The following is an 18,228-nucleotide window of genomic DNA, read 5'->3' as shown; positions in this document are numbered from 1 at the left end:
TGGGACTCTTTTTTCAACAAGGATTTTATCATGTTAGCTATCTGCTAAGCTAACCAGCAAAAATCAAGAGCAGAATAATGTGCATTTAAATGTGTTATAGTTAATTCAAAGTGGAATTATGATGCTTTTATCATCATCTCAATGGATGGTTATAGTAAAACATAACCGGAATACATTTCATAGTTTTCTGAGAGTTTCTTTTATCATTTTAATACACTGCATCCAAACTTCAAATGCAACATAACGTTTCACTTTCCTTGGCGCTGGACCTATCGCAGAGTTAAGTACTTAAAGGGGACCTATTATGCAAAACTTAACTTTCCTTACCTCTTGGTACCTGTTTTTGTGTATTTGGGATCTGCATAAGTCTTGAAAATTTGAAATCAAACCATGGAGTTGTGGCGGAGATATTTATAAAATTGCCTTCCTGCATACTTCTTCTTAACAAGCCGTTTGAAATTTGCCCAACTTATGACATTTTTCCAATTGGTGACGTCAGCGAATATCTCCATATTTGGTAGAAGAGCTTTGCACAAGTCTGCCATTGTAGTGATCGCTGTAGTCAAGTTCCGTATCTTTCTCTATCGTCTTGTTCTGGGGCAGACTGGCTTGTACATGTACATGCATCCTGGGCTGTTGCCATGTCTAATACAAAGTAGCGTATAGTTCAAGCTTATATCTGTCAGTATGGAAGCGCTAAAACTAGATCATGGCTGGCGTAGAAAAGACATAGTCGAAGTGGCTGTAAATAAGACCGCACACAAAACGACGCATCATGAAGAGACAGTCAGAAAGCGGTTTGAAGACGCTCTGTAAAACATAATCTATGCTAAATGTTGACCAAATAACTACCATTACATGTTATGTCGACCAAAAGGAAGTGTTTTAAATGTAGGAAAAAAAAATGCCCCCTTTAAATCGACGGGGGAATGCTGCGCAGCCAGAATCCACGCTGTTGCAAGCACACGCACACGCACACGCACATGCGAGAATATGGCCCCTAAAGCGTAGTCTTTAGCTTTGTAGTTTAATTACACTGACTTTGGGTTTTCTAGGTGGAAATGGAGCTGAAGTCGGAATCCAACCAGCAGAACTACTGGATGATTCAGTACCAGAGATTGCTGGATGCTAAGCCCTTGTCTTTACGCATGCAGGTACTTGGCAGGACTGAGCACGTCTGACTTGCTGAAAGATATGGAAACAAACTGTACTGATGTGTGTCCACTGCAGGAAGCAGGTGTGGAAAAAGAGCTTGTAAATCTACTGTGTAAACTGTCAGCTCAACATTATCTGCCCATTATGGCTCACCACCGTGTAACAACAGAGGCCCTTCGTCACATGAACCCCTCTGACCTAAAGAAGGTGTGTAGACAACACAATTTCATTTACCTGGTGTGTGACATCTTGACCTTATACCTCACTTTATTGGTCAGAAAAGTCAAGCTAGAGCTAAAGTCAAATTTGACACTGTCCATCATCACCATCACTTACAAACAATTGTGTTCTTCTATCTATCTATCTATCTTATCGTCGGTTACAACAAGTTAATCGACATCGTATTGTCAAATTCCTGGCCTTGTATGCACTCATGCCATTTAACTCCGACATACCAAAAATCTAAAAGCATTGGGCATTTGTAAAAAATGGAATGTTATCTCTGTTTCACCGTGTTATGTTTTTTTTAGCTTGGCATTAATGAAATTGGCATCCAGAAAGCTCTTCTGAAATGGGCCCAGGAACACCTGCCTGAAGGTAAATTCTACACACACCTTAGATGGTCTTGTTTTATACTGTACATTTGTATGTAATCGGTGGTATTTTCCTTTTTGCGTTGTGTGATGAGTTTTAAGACCACGACCCACACCAGGGTTGCTGTGCATCTGCACTTCACTTGTATCTGGCGAATTCAACATAAAATACAACATGTTGTGGGTAACATTTCGCCATATGTTGTGCCTCTATCAAGGACAAAAAGAGTGTTACATGCAATAAAATAGTAAAATTAAGATAGCGTACCTGATGGAGTCAAAATTTTGTAGTCAATATTTTTACCATATATTGTATATATACACAAAATGCAATTACACAGAACAAGAAAGGATAATGAAATAAAGCTATTAATGAAACAATAAACACACTTTTCTACATAGAGAATGTTGACAAAAAGGGAAGCAGAAAGGTGTTTCCAACAGATATAAAGAGGCATGTGTCACAACAATTAATGGAGTAGCACTGATACAAAGCTTCCACATATTGATATAACATAAAACAAACATCAGTTATTTTCATGTAATATACACATTTTGTGTAATTGTAACAATAATAAAACATGATATAGTATAATGTAATTACATGGCATAACTGACCCTTTTACATGTATTCAGAACAGTAGTATTTTGTGGCAGGAAGTAGAACGATTAACCTGGATGAAACATTAATCGTTTGCCTCTGGGGTACGGGTGTTCAAACGTGTTCCGCCGTAGACCACATACAGAGACATTGACTTCGCTTTTGTTAACTTTTCTTATCGTATATTTTTACTGTATTTTTTTTACCACACACGTGAAAGCCTATCCAATGTTATTAGTGTGTACAGCTTTTTCTTTTTTCATGTGGTCAGAATCATCCTGTGTTAATTTATTGTCTATGCACAGCAAAAAAGTAAGAAATAATGTATTTCCTTTCTACAATGTAGGCCAGTAACATAAGAATTTATATAAAAGAAAAAAAACTAGGTAGATGCACAGCAGACTATACATTATTTTATGTCTGGAATATTCCCCTGGGGCCATATAAAGCAAGCTGCGGGCCACACTTTGGACACACCTTCTCCAGGGTAACCAATTTGGATTCAGGGGCATCTTATAGGGAGAGTTAGGGTTTTTTTTTATTTTAAAGAAAGAAAAAAATTGCTATCTGGGTTGAGAATCTTTTTTTCCACCTATAGTGAGAAAACAATCAAAAATAATAATTGTTTTTGGCAGTAAAAGTTAAAGAACCAGATTGACTTAAAAGTAAACATCCATATTCTGCATGAAATTCATGCTTGGCCCTGGGGGGGGCAGAGGTTTCATGGTTGGGTTACATTATGGTAGTTTATCCATCCATCCATCCATTTTCTACCGCTTATTCCCTTCGGGGTCGCGGGGGGCACTGGAGCCTATCTAGTTTATGATTGTGTGTATTTGTAGTGATTGTTGACAAGCCTAATATATTGATTTAGGAACTTATGTAAATGTATATGTATCACCTCAACCAAGGGTGGTATGTTTTTTTGACACGTCTCTTTCATTTGTTTTCTTTTCAAACTAGAATTTTGATCATTTAGATGTTTTTGGATCATGTTCAACGATGTTCCAGTCAAATATTGGTCAGAATCCTCACATTGATTGTCAAAATGGAGTTGCTCTGTTTTTTCCTACTCCCTCTTGGATATGTAGACTTGTGCAGATGTTTAATTATTTTACACAATTAACATATCTAAAACAAACACACCATAAACAGACTATAAGACTAAATTTTTGTGTGCACATTCTATACTGTCAAAGCATGTGTCATGTCTTTCTAATTTAGGTTGTGCATTTATCTGAATTTTAAATTTAACGTGAACATTAGACAAGATGCTGTCCTCTGTTAGGTCAGGTAGTAACTTACAGTAGGTTTGTCTTGATAGCTGAGAGGGGGGAACTTTTCGCAGTAAAAATACACGTAATTTCACAGTAATAATAGCACTGGAATGTATTTCTTATCCAAATTATATCTCCTTCTTGTCTAGGTGCCTGTAAGATGGTCGAGCAGAGCAAGGAAACTGAAGTTATCCCGTCAGAGCCATCTTTCTTCTTCCCTCCAATTCCCGACACCTCTAGCATCATGACACCCAGCCCACCAGTGACTCCCGGTACCCCCATCACCCCATCAGCACCCAGCCCTGTGGAAGGACCAGGGGGCTCAGAGTGTGTGGTCTGCATGGAGACCACGGTAAGAGCATAAGCCATGCTTGTTTGAGTATTTACAGTTGTGGTCAGAAGTTTACATAGTGTACACTACTTAATAGAATCTTATGATTGGGGAAAAGTTACTTTGACTCATTACAGTCAAATCTCAGTTTTAATTTGGGTTAGGACAGGAGTTAAGTTTGGGTTGGAGTTAGGGTACAGTCGTCCCTTGTTTATCGGTAAACAGATTGGTACTTGGTACAAACTTGGTAAACGATTTCTACAAAGTAGGATTATTATTAATAAATCAAATATTTTCATAGTTAGAACATAAAAAACAGTTTTTGACCTTTGAAATACGTTTTTAACTAATTAGAGCCCTCTAAACATGAAATAACCCATATAGTCACTTTTACACTAGTTTCACTCAATAGCGAGCTGTAACCTTGACTGTGGTCTACTGTAGATTGCAGTAGTCACCGGTATCCCGAAGGATCCTTTACGCGCTGGCTACTATAGCACAACCTCTACGTGGAAATACTTTGTCACATCCTGGGTAATTCTTTTAATTTAGAACTGGGCTTCCATGTGCTGAAACCACAGGCGTAAGTTCTGCAAAAAGTTGGTCAACTTGACAGTCGCAGCTACAACAGTTGACCGTTTTGTTAGCATTAAGTGTCCCGTGTTGTCATTCCACATCGCTCGGGTCAAAGGCTCACCAATGCACTGTGACGCTGATGATATTTAAAGTTAAAGTATCAATGATTGTCACACACACACTAGGTGTGGTGAAATTTTTCCTCTGCATTTGACCCATCCCCTTGTTCACCCCCTGGGAGGTGAGGGGAGCAGTGGGCAGCAGCAGTGCCGTGCCCGGGAATCATTTTTGGTGATTGAAGATGAAGTACATCAACAGAGTTGTCATTCATTCACACTGTCATGACCTTCTAATGGCAAAGGCAAGAGGCTTACTGTCTTTGGATAACGCAGGATTGTTGAAGGCCTCTTGCAACACAGCAATCGTAAAAGATTCTGAGGGTTATTGGACAAAAAAATCAAGCGGCAAACCTAAAACAAGTTACCTGACATATTTTAACGGTCTGTTTCTCTGATTTAGTCTTCCGCTTCCTCTTTTTTCTTAGTTCTAATGATTGGAGGCGCTCACGCGCATGTCAACTGTTGAATAAAACTTACGTTTGTTTCTTGTGTAAAGGAAGCAAGAACAGCAACTATTTATTGGCCCTGTGACAAATACTACTTTAATTCATGGTAAAAAATACTCGTAACTCAAGGTGGCTCTCAACTTAAAGCGTAACCAAAATCTGAGAGACTACCGTACTCGTATCTGAAAACACTCGTAAGTTAAGGTACTTGTAAAGTCTGTATATATTCAGACTTTAGGGACCCGCAGCATAATCACAGATTAATTTAATTAATGATGAATGTATGTAAACTTCTGAACACAACTGTATAAAGCTGGACAAATGAGAGATGGTGTTTTTTTTCTTCCTCTCCAGGCTCAGGTCATCTTTTTGCCATGCGGCCATGTCTGCTGTTGTCAGGTGTGCAGCGGCGCCATGCAGAACTGCCCTCTGTGTCGAAGCGCCTTATCCCAGCGCATACGCCTCTACCACAGTTAGAACCCGCTTTTATTAGTTGTGCATGACTGCCATGCTGCTGTGTACACGTGCTGGAGGCAGTTTTCCTGTACTAACCAAAAATATTTTTATGATATTTATGTCCACACCCCCACAGACTCACATGGACACAAGTGTTTGTCGACATATACAGGACTGACTTAAACGGACTCCACTGCACTTTTGCAAAACATTTCAGCATTTCGTTGGTTTGTAAAATCATGAAAATGTGAGTATTCAATGTTTTGTCTATGGATGTTCTCATTCATCCCGGTTATTGTATTCTCAGGGGTTTAAATCGACAGCAACTGGACTGTTTAGTTTGTCTTAAAAGTCGTTTCGGCTCTCATCCGGCAGGCTTCATCAGTTCATTCTAGTAGACTTAGATTGGTCAGATCTAGTGTTAAGGCTGGTGTCAAAGCCCCAACTATGTATCCTCTAACCCAGGGGTCAGCAAACCAACATGTTGAAAGAGCCATATTGGACCACAAATACAAAAAACTAATCTGTCTGGAGCCGCAAAAAATGAAAAGCCTTAAATAAGTGTTATAATAAAGGCAACACATGATGTAAGTGTCTATATCAAGATACAGGTGATGGAATTCCTGCTGGGCATTGCTGCCTGACGCACCTCCTCCAGTGCCTTTTGAACAGGTGTGCTGTGACATCTCACTGAACACCTCTGTGGGCATAAACGTGTCATCAGTTAGTTATATTAGCCTGACTATGTGTCGCAAATCTTCGTTGACAGAAATGTTCAATTGTAATATTTATTCTACACATTTTTACAACATTGGAAAACATAAGTAAAACTTCTCAGAGGGTGAGATAATTCCTGGAAATGACTGTCTTAGAATGGCTGAAGGTATAGATGTTTGTGTCCAAGTTAAAGGAAACACACATGGATTTATTACAATCTTTGCAAGCTGAGTAACATTTGCTGTGGTCTGGAACAACATGGCACAAAAAACAACTATCAGAAATGCAGCCAATATTACATACAGATAATGTGCCATGAGACATGCAAATATAAATGACATACACAGAGGACATTAAAGGAAATTAAATGAGCTCAAACATACCTACACACAAGGCATCATGGGTCTAGCCCAAATAGCATGTTAGCATGGGTTAGCTTGCAGTCATGCAGTGACCAAATATGTCTGATTAGCACTCCACACAAGTCCATAACATCAACAAAGCTCACCTTTGTGCGTTCACGCACAGCATAAAAGTTTGGTGGACAAGATGAGACAAAGGAGTGGCATGAAACACGTCTTTCTGTGGCAGCGTCGGAGAGAGTAAACAAACGGTGAGTTCTAGGACCGCGGAAATTAATAGGACAAAACAGCGCTCGCCAAATACTCTCATCGGTGAAGCATGTTTAATATAAACAGTGGGATATCTAACAATTCAAAAGGTTTGAGTCATGTTTGTCCTCCTACAGAAACCATATTAAAACAAAAAGTATATTTTCCCCCTCATCTTTTTCCATTTTCATACATTTTTGAAAAAGCTCCAGGTAGCCACTCGGGCAGTGCTAAAGAGCCGCCGTGTGTTGCCAACCCCTGCTCTAACCAGAGAAGGGCGTGCTCAGACAAGGATGGTTTTGCTCTAAAAAAACATGTTATTCCATTTAGTTGTATAAAAGGCACAAAGGAGGACACTTTGAACCAGAAAGTTCCTACTGTATCTCCTGTTATTTGTTAGAGGCTAAAATTGTCTTTTAGAAATTAAATAGTTTAAATATTATGTTGATTGTTGCACTGCCTTCCTGTGTTTTTCTGTTGATTATAATTGTGAATAAAATGACCAACATTGCCCCTGTAACTACAACGTGTTGGATCAATACCCAAATCTATGGTATGACCCACTACCATAGTTCACTTCCCAAACAGTAAAGTGATTTAGGTTTTTTTTCAGATCATAAAGTCAATAACACTTACCACAAATAAGTCATAAAATGTACAGTTAATACATATGATTGTATTGGCTTACCTCACTTATGATGGATCAGTAAGGATGGGTACCAATTCCCGGTACCTGGGAAACGATACTAGTACTCAACGGTACCAATTTTCGATACTTAAGTGTGTGTTAATAAGTATTAATCATTTTTGATAATGAAATCTAATTTTTTATTGCAACAACTATAAAATAGCTGATTATAGTAACTGCTGTCCAGTTGTTATATCTTGTTTAATGATGACATTCCTAAGTTTCAATTACAGTGCAAGTCTAAGACGTTAGATGGCAATAGTGTATAATTTATAGTGTGTTGGCAAGTCAGTTCAGTCTTTGCTGTCTGGTCTTTTTTCGTGCCCTAAAAAGTGTTAATAATGTAAGTATTGTACTTTTTACGCACCAGCTGTTTGATTGTAACGTGCATTTTAGTTGTAGTTTTCATTAACAAGTTTGGAGGTGTTGAAATCGCCATGTAAAAGTGTTAATGCTAATCAATAGCATGTCTATAGGAAAGCCAATGTATAATAGCATCAAGCTAGCGCATTTTTTGAAAAGTGGAGGCTTACTTACGATGAAGGTTTTTTTTCATTACATTTCTTTGTTGGCATTAAAAATTGCAACATTACCTAGAGGTGGTTTGGCTGAGACTGCTCTCAGTGCTGCTGGATTGATTGCCAAGTGCGTAAGTGCAAAAAGGCAAAACACCTGGGCGTGATGTCACGCGCAACCCAGGTTCCGTAACATGGCACCATTGGATTTTGTGTGAATAAGTGCCCGGTAGGACCGCCGTGATTCGGTTGGTGCCAAACAAGTAACAGATTCGGCACCCATCCCTAATGATTGGTATTGGAATTGTCAACATAAAACCCTAAATCAGAACCCCCCTAGATGCCACTAAGGAAAACAAGCCTTTTGAAGCGCTATGTAAATCTGCAAATTACAGCAGCATCGCTGCAATGCCTCAGCAGTTAACAAGGCATTAGTGAACAATTCTTTAGATTGGTGAAAGAAGTAAAACGGCTCTTTAAGTGATTTACTTTTGTATCCCGTACCAAACAACATGCATTTGAAGTTTTCTACATACTGTACAAGAAAATTGTTGGTGTATTTTGGGGGAAGTAATTCATAAAATCTGTTGTACCACTTTCCCAAAAACAGTTGGAAATAAAATTGACACATTAATTGAAAAACGTATCAATTCAAGAAATAATCGTGCAACCCTATCGTGTAAACCAGGGGTCCCCAAACTACGGCCCGCCAGCGTCCAAAATCAGGCCCCCGGGAAGTCCCAAGTATAAAAAAAAATATATATATATATATAATTATTTTTTTTCTGTCTTTTCTTATCCACTTTGTACCGCTTGCTACTCACGGTGTCTCCTAGCCGCTCAGGCAAATTATATTGTCTAAAAATGTATTTTCTCATCTATAACGTGACATCATCGCGCGCTCGGAAAGTGCGCTATATATATAAGTGCGCTATATATATCTAATATATATATATATATATATATATATATATATATATATATATATATATATATACATACACAGCCCGTCCCCCGGCCAAATTGTTTTAACCCAATGCGGCCCCCGAGTCAAAAAGTTTGGAGACCCCTGGTGTAAACCAAATTAGTGCTTGTAATGTCCCCAATATATAAATTAGTGCATTTGTCACTGCACTGGACAGCATACACCAAATTGTGTGGGGTGTCTGGTCTGGCCATTGTCTCAGAATGTTGCCTGGTTGGAAGTGTACTGGAACGTTGTATTAGTTAAAAAATAGTTTCTCAGATTGACCTGATATATACAGAATGACATTGGTATTACGTCTGTCGTTTTTTTCCTTCCTCATGCACTTTGTTCTTGTTCCTCCACGAACTGTTTTTTCACCATATTTTTTCCCCACAAATTTCACAAAGGCAAAACCATCCTATCCTGTGCACACCCTCTTCTTATTAGAGCAGTGTTTTTCAACCACTGTGTGCCGCGAAAAACAGTCTGGTGTGCTGTGGGAGATTATGTAATTTCACCTAATTGGGTTAAAAACATTTTTTGCATACCAGTAATTATAATCCGCAAATAATGTGCCGTTGTTGAGTGTCTGTGCTGTCTAGAGTTCTGCAGAGTAACCATGTAATATTCTTCCATATCAGTAGGTGGCAGTAGGTAGCTAATTGCTTTGTAGATGTCGGGAACATGGTTTGTCGTGATCACAATATGCGGGAGGCAGCATGCAGGTAAAAAGGTATCTAACGCTTAAACTAGAGATGTCCGATAATATCGGACTGCCGATATTATCGGCCGATAAATGCTTTACAATCTAGTATCGGAAATTATCGGTAGCGGTTTCAAAATTATCGGTATCAGTTTCAAAAAGGAAAATGTATGACTTTTTAAAACGCCGCTGTGTACACGGATTTATGAGAGGTACAGAGCGCCAATAAACCTTAAAGGCACTGCCTTTGCCTGCCAGCCCAGTCACATAATACCTACGGCTTTTCACACACAAGAGTGAATGCACTGCATACTTGGTCAATAGCCATACAGGTCACACTGAAGGTGGCCGTATAAACAACTTTAACACTTACAAATATGCGCCACACTGTGAACCCACACCAAACAAGAATGACAAACACATTTCGGGAGAACATCCGCACCGTAACACAACATAAACACAACAGAACAAATACCCAGAACCCCTTGCAGCACTAACTCTTCTGGGACGCTACAATATACACCCCCCGCTATACCCCCCCTCCCCCACCTCAACCCCGCCCACCTCAACCTCCTCATGCTCTCTCAGGGAGAGCATGTCCCAAATTCCAAGCTGCTGTTTTGAGGCATGTTAAAAAAAAATAATGCACTTTGTGACTTCAATAATAAATATGGCAGTGCCATGTTGGCATATATTTCCATAACTTGAGTTGATTTATTTTGGAAAACCTTGTTACATTGTTTAATGCATCCAGCGGTGCATCACAACAAAATTAGGCATAATAATGTGTTAATTCCACGACTGTATGTATCGGTATCGGTTGATATCGGAATCGGTAATTAAGAGTTGGACAATATCGGAACATCGGATATCGACAAAAAAGCCATTATCGGACATCTCTAGCGTAAACCAAAAATAAACAAAAGGCATTGAAGCTCAGGGATGGCTATGCAAAACGAAACTAAAACTGAACTGGCTGCAAAGTAAACAAAAACAGAATGCTGGACGACAGCAAAGACTTACAGCGTGTGGAGCAGACGGCGTTCACAGATTAATAATAATAATAGTAATGGATTAGATTTTATATCGCACTTTTCTATTATTCGATTGTGAAAACAAAGCAGGTGCGGTGAATGTTCAAGAAAGACATGAGACTACTACAGGAAAATACCAACAAAACAGGGAAAGCCACCAAAATAGGAGCGCAAGACAAGAACTAAAACACGACACACAGGAAAACACCAGTTTAAGTCACGGCGTGATGTGACAGGTCGCAACAGTACACCTACCTTGAGACAAGAGCTATAGTGATCCATGGTTGGTTATGATTTCAATTCATATCCAACAATTGTGACAACGACTTTTTAATTGTCAATATCGGCTACTGAGTTTCATTTTTCAATGATTTCTACTGGTTGTGTGCCTCAAGATTTTTTCATTGAAAAAAATATGCCTTTGTTCAGAAAAGGTTGAAAAACACTGTGTTGGAGTATAAACAGTTGGAACTTTGGCACCATCATCTAGACTCGATCTGACAATCTAAATCTATGAGCATTAGGAGTGTGGGGAAAAATCGATTCGAATTCGAATCGCGATTCTCACGTTGTGCGATTCAGAATCGATTCTCATTTTTAAAAAATCGATTTTTTTTTTTTAGGATTTTTTTTTTCTTTTTCTTTTTTTCTTTTTTAATTTTTTAATTTTTAAATTAATCAATCCAACAAAACAATACACAGCAATACCATAACAATGCAATCCAATTCCAAAACCAAACCCGACCCAGCAACACTCAGAACTGCAATAAACAGAGCAATTGAGAGGAGACACAAACGCGACACAGAACAAACCAAAAGTAGTGAAACAAAAATGAATATTATCAACAACAGTATCAATATTAGTTACAATTTCAACATAGCAGTGATGAAAAATCCCTCATTGACATTATCATTAGACATTTATAAAAAAATTGAACAATAGTGTCACAGTGGCTTACACTTGCATCGCATCTGTGTCCAATATTTTCACAAAGAGAAAATAAGTCATATTTTTGGTTCATTTAATAGTTAAAACAAATTTACATTATTGCAATCAGTTGATAAAACATTGTCCTTTACAATTATAAAAGCTTTTTACAAAAATCTACTACTCTGCTTGCATGTCAGCAGACTGGGGTAGATCCTGCTGAAATCCTATGTATTGAATGAATAGAGAATCCTTTTGAATCGGGAAAATATCGTTTTTGAATCGAGAATCGCGTTGAATTGGAAAAAAAAAATCGATTTTGAATCGAGAAAAAAAATCGATTTTTGAATCGAATCGTGACCCCAAGAATCGATATTGAATCGAATCGTGGGACACCCATAGATTCGCAGCCCTAATGAGCATGAAGTGATGAAACCTGCTCAGATGCGAGGCAAAACATCTTTTAAGACAAACTGAACAGTCCAGTTGCAATCGATTAAAAGCCCTGAGAATATTTCATGTAATTTTAAAATGACATAACTCAATATTAGGGTTTAAAATGGACTTGTTTTTACCTTTTCTTCCATTCGTATGAGTTTCGGTGTGAATTTAGCTCTGATGCTACTATAAGGGAATGCAGTATTTTAAATTGACTGATGTACACAATTTGGGACTTTTTTAATACACTTTATCAGCTTGTGATTGTGATTCTTTAAATTTATTTGGAAAATGTGACTTATTGACCTATATTAACTGTTCTTATATCTTACTGCTAAAAATGTTGGAGTCAATAATTGCTATTATTCATTAATCATACATATATGTGATACTTAAGCAGGCGTTTGAAAATTATTAACGATGGCTTTTAAGATGACTGCTGTTAAGAGCTTAAGTGTATGTAGTCTCCTCCTAGACAAAAATATATTATTATATATATATTATCAACAAGCTTTGCTGGATAATAACTTTTGTCCTTTTGTTTTGTTTGATCACTCGTTTATCGGTGTATTTATAGTGTCTAACCCCCCTTTTTTGACCATCACTAATGCAGTTCTATTCTCTCAAGTGCTCTTATATAGTCAACACCTGATATTTAAGTTAAATATAAAACACACATCACCATCTTGTTTCAGTGTAAATATTCATGTTGCATGGGAAATACACTCCTACTTTGGAAATGTATACTGAAAAATATACGGGTAACACAAATTAAATATATAGACAGCTTGGCTTGTGGAGTTTTCTTGCAGACTATAAATGCAGTGTGGTTTGAGTAATAACTATGCAATAGTTATCTCCTACTATGCATGTTTGTTTTTATGAAAATGTGCTCAAAAATATTTGGTACTTTATCTGCTGTATGTATCGACTAAATTCCAACGGTACTAGCGGGTACCAGTTCACGTAACATCAAATGGTACCATGTTATGATACCTTTGCTGGACGTGACATCACATTCGCTTGTAGGCTGGGCACTGGCTCAAGCACGTTGCGGCCCGGCCAATTTGGAGCGGACCGCCTCTACGTAATGTTGCAATTTTTCATGCAAACAAATGATAGAAATCAAATGTAAGACTTAATTTTTGAAAAGTATTTTCAAAATCTGCTTGGATATTCCATTTACAGTACATGCTACTGATTAGCATTAGCAATTTTACATGCTGATTTGAGTACCTCCAAATTTGGTAATCAAAACTACAACTAAGATGTATGTTACAACCAAATAGCTAGTATGTAATAAGCACAATACTTACAGTATTAACACTTTGTAGGGTTCAACAAAAGACCAAACTGGCACATTCAACTTAATAGCAAAGACTACTTCTTGACTAGCTGGGACAAACTGAAATTAATTTATACAATCAAATAGCTAGTATGTAATAAGTACAATACTTACAGTATTAACACTTTGTAGGGTTCAACAAAAGACAAAACTGGCACATTCAACTTAATAGCAAATACTACTTCTTGACTAGCTAGGACAAACTGAAATTAATTTATACAATCAAATAGCTAGTATGTTATAAGTACAATACTTACAGTATTAACTCTTTGTAAGGTTCAACAAAATACAAAACTGGCACATTCAACGTAATAGCAAATACTACTACTTGACTAGCAAGGACAAACTGAAATTAATTTATACAACCAAATAACTAGTATGTTATAAGTACAATACTTACAGTATTAACTCTTTGTAAGGTTTAACAAAATACAAAACTGGCACATTCAACTTAATAGCAAATACTACTTCTTGACTAGCAAGGACAAACTGAAATTAATTTATACAACCAAATAGCTAGTATGTAATAAGTACAATACTTACAGTATTAACACTTTGTAGGGTTCAACAAAAGACAATACTGGCACATTCAACTTAATAGCAAAAACTAGCAAGGACAAACTAAAATTAATTTATACAATCAAATAGCTAGTATGTAATAACTACAAGACTCACAGTATTAACACTTTGTAGGGTTCAACAAAAGACAAAACTGACACATTCAACTTAATAGCAAAGACTACTTCTTGACTAGCAAGGACAAACTTAAATTAACTCATACAATCAAATAGCTAGTATGTAATAAGTACAATACTTACAGTATTAACACTTTGTAGGGTTCAACAAAAGACCAAACTGGCACATTCAACTTAATAGCAAATACTATTTCTTCACTAGCAAGGACAAACTGAAATTAATTTATACAATCAAATAGATAGTATGTAATAAGTACAATACTTACAGTGTTAACACTTTGTAGGGTTCAACAAAAGACAAAACTGGCACATTCAACTTAATAGAAAAAACTAGCAAGGACAAACTGAAATTGATTTATACAATCAAATAGCTAGTATGTAATAACTACAAGGCTCACAGTATTAACACTTTGTAGGGTTCAACAAAAGACCAAACTGGCACATTCAACTTAATAGCAAAGACTACTTCTTGACTAGCTAGGACAAACTGAAATTAATTTATACAATCAAATAGCTAGTATGTTATAAGTACAATACTTACAGTATTAACACTTTGTAGGGTTCAACTTAATAGCAAAGACTACTTTTTGACTAGCAAGAACTAACTGAAATTAATTTATACTTGCAAATAAGACTCAAGCATGTATGAACAAAAATATAGAACAACTGCACAGCACAGTTACCATTATCGACTGGTAAATGTTTTAAAAAAGAGATTTTATTGCTCAACAGTTTAACATTTATTTGTATATGAACATGCACAAAAATACCAACAATTGCCGGGTTTTTCTTCTTCGTGGCTTAATTCACACGATGGTCAACCATTTTGAGTGTAGCATTAAAACAAGTGAGTGAGAAAAAGTTTCTTATTGTTCATTCAACCTAAGGTGTTGGTTGCATGTTACTCAAGTTAGATGTGAATGCATTGGCTATTAATTGTTTACTTTCTTTTTGTATCCATAATTCATTTATATCTAATTCCTTTACAAGAAATAACAAGAATATATGAAACTTCACATGCAGTGTCCAGTATCCACTATTTAGAATATCATAGTCACAGTAGTAGATTTTTTTTGTTTTTTACTGAATGGATTTCGACTCACTAAATTATTTCAGATCATTGTAAAAAAAATAATTTATTTGTTGAATTGTATTGGCAACCAGACATTCTAAATCGAGTTGTTAAAATGATTTGTTACACCCCTATAATTTAGCCACAGGTCACTATAAATTACAAAATACAGCTGCTACTTGATGAATTTTAAAATAATGTAGGGCTCCGTTATGCTAAAGCCTCCGCACTAGACATGTCCTTTCTGACGGCGACATGATCTAATTCCAACGTTTGGTACCATTGATTTTCAACCAATCCACACACAATATGCCGACTGGTGTGGCTCAGAGACTAGCAGTGACATTGAGACAGGGTTTTAGCTTCTGGTGCAAGTTTTTTTTTTTTTTTGAAATCACACATCACTGCAAACAACATACTCATTATTCACAAAGTGCACTTGGATATACAAACCCCAAAACCAGTGAAGTTGGCACGTTGTGTAAATCGTAAATAAAAACAGAATAAACAATGATTTGCAAATCATTTTCAACCAATATTCAATTGAATAGACTGCAAAGACAAGATATTTAACATTCGAACTGGAAAACTTTGTTATTTTTAGCAAACTTTAGCTCATTTGAAATTTGATGCCTGCAACATGTTTCAAAAAAGCTGGCACAAGTGGCAAAAAAGACTGAGCAAGTTGAGGAATGCTCACAAAACACTTACTTGGAACATCCCACAGGTGAACAGGCTAATTGGGAACAGGTGGGTGCCATGATTGGGTATAAAAGCATCTTCCATGAAATGCTCAGTCATTCACAAACAAGGATGGGGCGAGGGTCACCACTTTGTGAACAAATGCGCGAGCAAATTGTCAAACAGTTTAAGAACAACATTTATTAACGAGCTATTGCAAGGATTTTAGGGATCTACGGTCCGTAATATATTCAAAAGGTTCAGAGAATATGGAGAAATCACTGCACGTAAGCGATTATATTACGGACTTTGGATCCCTCAGGCATCAGTGTGTAAAGGATATCACCACATGGGCTCAGGAACCCATCAAAAACCACTGTCAATAACTACAGTTTGTCGCTACATCTGTAAGTGCAAGTTAAAACTCTACAATGCAAAGCGAAAGCCATTTATCTGTCGCGGCCAGGGCGCATTCCAATGCGCCCTCATCTGTCCGTCCTGATGAACGCACCTCGGGACACGCCCACGGCCGCGGCGCACATCCAGGGACGCGCTGCGCGCGTCTCCGCCCTGTAGCTGCCGCCAGCTGCAATCATTTACCGGCAATCGGCACACCTGCCTGTAATGAAGGAGCTGCCTACATAAGCCTGCTGAACCCGCCATCAGGCGCCGGAATATAGTCTCCTGTACAGTAAGCGATCATCTCCTGCTTTATGTATCTTGCTCTCTCAGTGTTTTCCCTTCCGTGTTTCATTGTCGTGTCATCCTACCGCAGACCTCCGTTCTCGTGTTTTGACGTTGCTGTGTGTCTCGTCATTCCTCGTCGTTCCCCTGCTTCTCGGACTGCCCCCTTGGATCTCGACCTCCCGCTTGGACACGGATTCCCCTCTTCCCCTGGACTTCCTCATCTCTCGTTCAACACTTGGTAACACTCACTTCAGCTATCTACACACATAGCCTAACACCACATACACTTTTGGATCTGTGCCAACTTTTTTGCAATGTGTTGCTGCCATTAAATTATAAGTTAATGATTATTTGCAAAAAAAAAATTAAGTTTCTCAGTTCAAACATTAAATATCAATCAATCAATCAATCAATCAAAGTTGATTTATATAGCCCTAAATCACAAGTGTCTCAGAGGGCTGCACAAGCCACAACGACATCCTCGGCTCAGATCCCACATCAGGGCAAGAAAAAACTCAACCTAATGGGATACAATGAGAAACCTTGGAGGGGATTGCAGATGTGGAGACCCCCCACCTGGGCGATCGGTGCAATGGACGTTGAGTGGATCTAGTTAATAGTGTGAGAATCCAGTCCATAGTGGGGCCAGCAGGAGATCATCTTGAGTGGAGACAAGTCAGCAGCTGGGGGGGGGGGGGGGGGGGGTGTTTGGGGATGGGTTCATCAGATGAATGTTGTGCTTCGGGTGAGCTGGACAAAGTCTGGTACGGTGGTGGTGGCTGTTTGGTAAAAAAAAATGTGTGCATGGAAATAACATTCACAGTCTGTATCTAATGGGGGCTTTATTGAGGGTGTAAAAAGTAGTACAATCAAAGTTTAATTAAATACATTTCAACCACGTTATCGCCTTGCACAACATAAATGTTTGAATACAAATAATACAAATGGTTGTTTTACTTGGATTCCATAGTTGGAGTCAGTGTCCTCCATGTGTTAAAATACTGAACAGATGTTTACCTTATCCCAATAAACATCTGTTCAGTATTTTAACATAAAAGTATTTGATTGTGAGGCATTAAAAGCCACAAAATGCAACGGGTCCATCAGACCTACAAACGCTGGCTAAGTAACAACAATATGAACGTTGCACGGAAAATTTCTCTGCCAGTTTCTGCATCCCACAGGGATTCTTCTTTTGTGTTTCTGCACCTGCGGTTCCCACAGAAGGTTGCAACATTGTTTGTCAACACTGTCTGCTCTCATTTTCTCGCACATTTGACCCTCTGATGTTCTGTGTACCTACACTCTGTCCTCCTCCTGTCTAGGCCTGTTGTGTGTGTGTGTGTGTGTGTGTGTGTGTGTGTGTGTGTGTGTGTGTGTGTGTGTGTGTGTGTGTGTGTGTGTGTGTGTGTGTGGTACACAGAACATCAATTTCCACACTTCTATTAGCCCCGGGTCCAGTGGACCCGGACATCTTATATGTAATAGAAATGTGTAGGGGGGGTCTATGGTGTGTGGTCATTAAATATGTATTCTGATATATGTTCTTCACAGAAAATGAGCCAAGTCAGTGAGTCTCAGCTTGAAAAATTA

General features: G+C 38.0%; 1 protein-coding gene across 2 annotated transcripts in view; it reads left to right on the top strand.

The window, feature by feature from the left end:
- lrsam1 (leucine rich repeat and sterile alpha motif containing 1) overlaps positions 1 to 12,938 on the top strand; it is a 53,893-nt gene extending 40,955 nt beyond the window's left edge. For both annotated transcript variants that reach the window (XM_062031372.1, XM_062031371.1), the window contains 5 exons: positions 1,056 to 1,154; positions 1,231 to 1,362; positions 1,686 to 1,752; positions 3,776 to 3,978; positions 5,453 to 12,938. In XM_062031372.1, coding sequence (XP_061887356.1) covers positions 1,056 to 1,154; positions 1,231 to 1,362; positions 1,686 to 1,752; positions 3,776 to 3,978; positions 5,453 to 5,575 — 624 coding nt within the window. In that variant the 3' untranslated portion in view covers positions 5,576 to 12,938. The remainder of the gene's footprint in view (positions 1 to 1,055; positions 1,155 to 1,230; positions 1,363 to 1,685; positions 1,753 to 3,775; positions 3,979 to 5,452) is intronic.
- The last annotated feature ends 5,290 nt before the right edge of the window (positions 12,939 to 18,228 follow it).

Source organism: Entelurus aequoreus, linkage group LG21 (assembly GCF_033978785.1).
Source record: "Entelurus aequoreus isolate RoL-2023_Sb linkage group LG21, RoL_Eaeq_v1.1, whole genome shotgun sequence".
Lineage (NCBI taxonomy): Eukaryota > Metazoa > Chordata > Actinopteri > Syngnathiformes > Syngnathidae > Entelurus > Entelurus aequoreus.
Note: the sequence above shows the minus strand (reverse complement) of the source record. Positions and strands in the feature narration are given on the sequence as shown.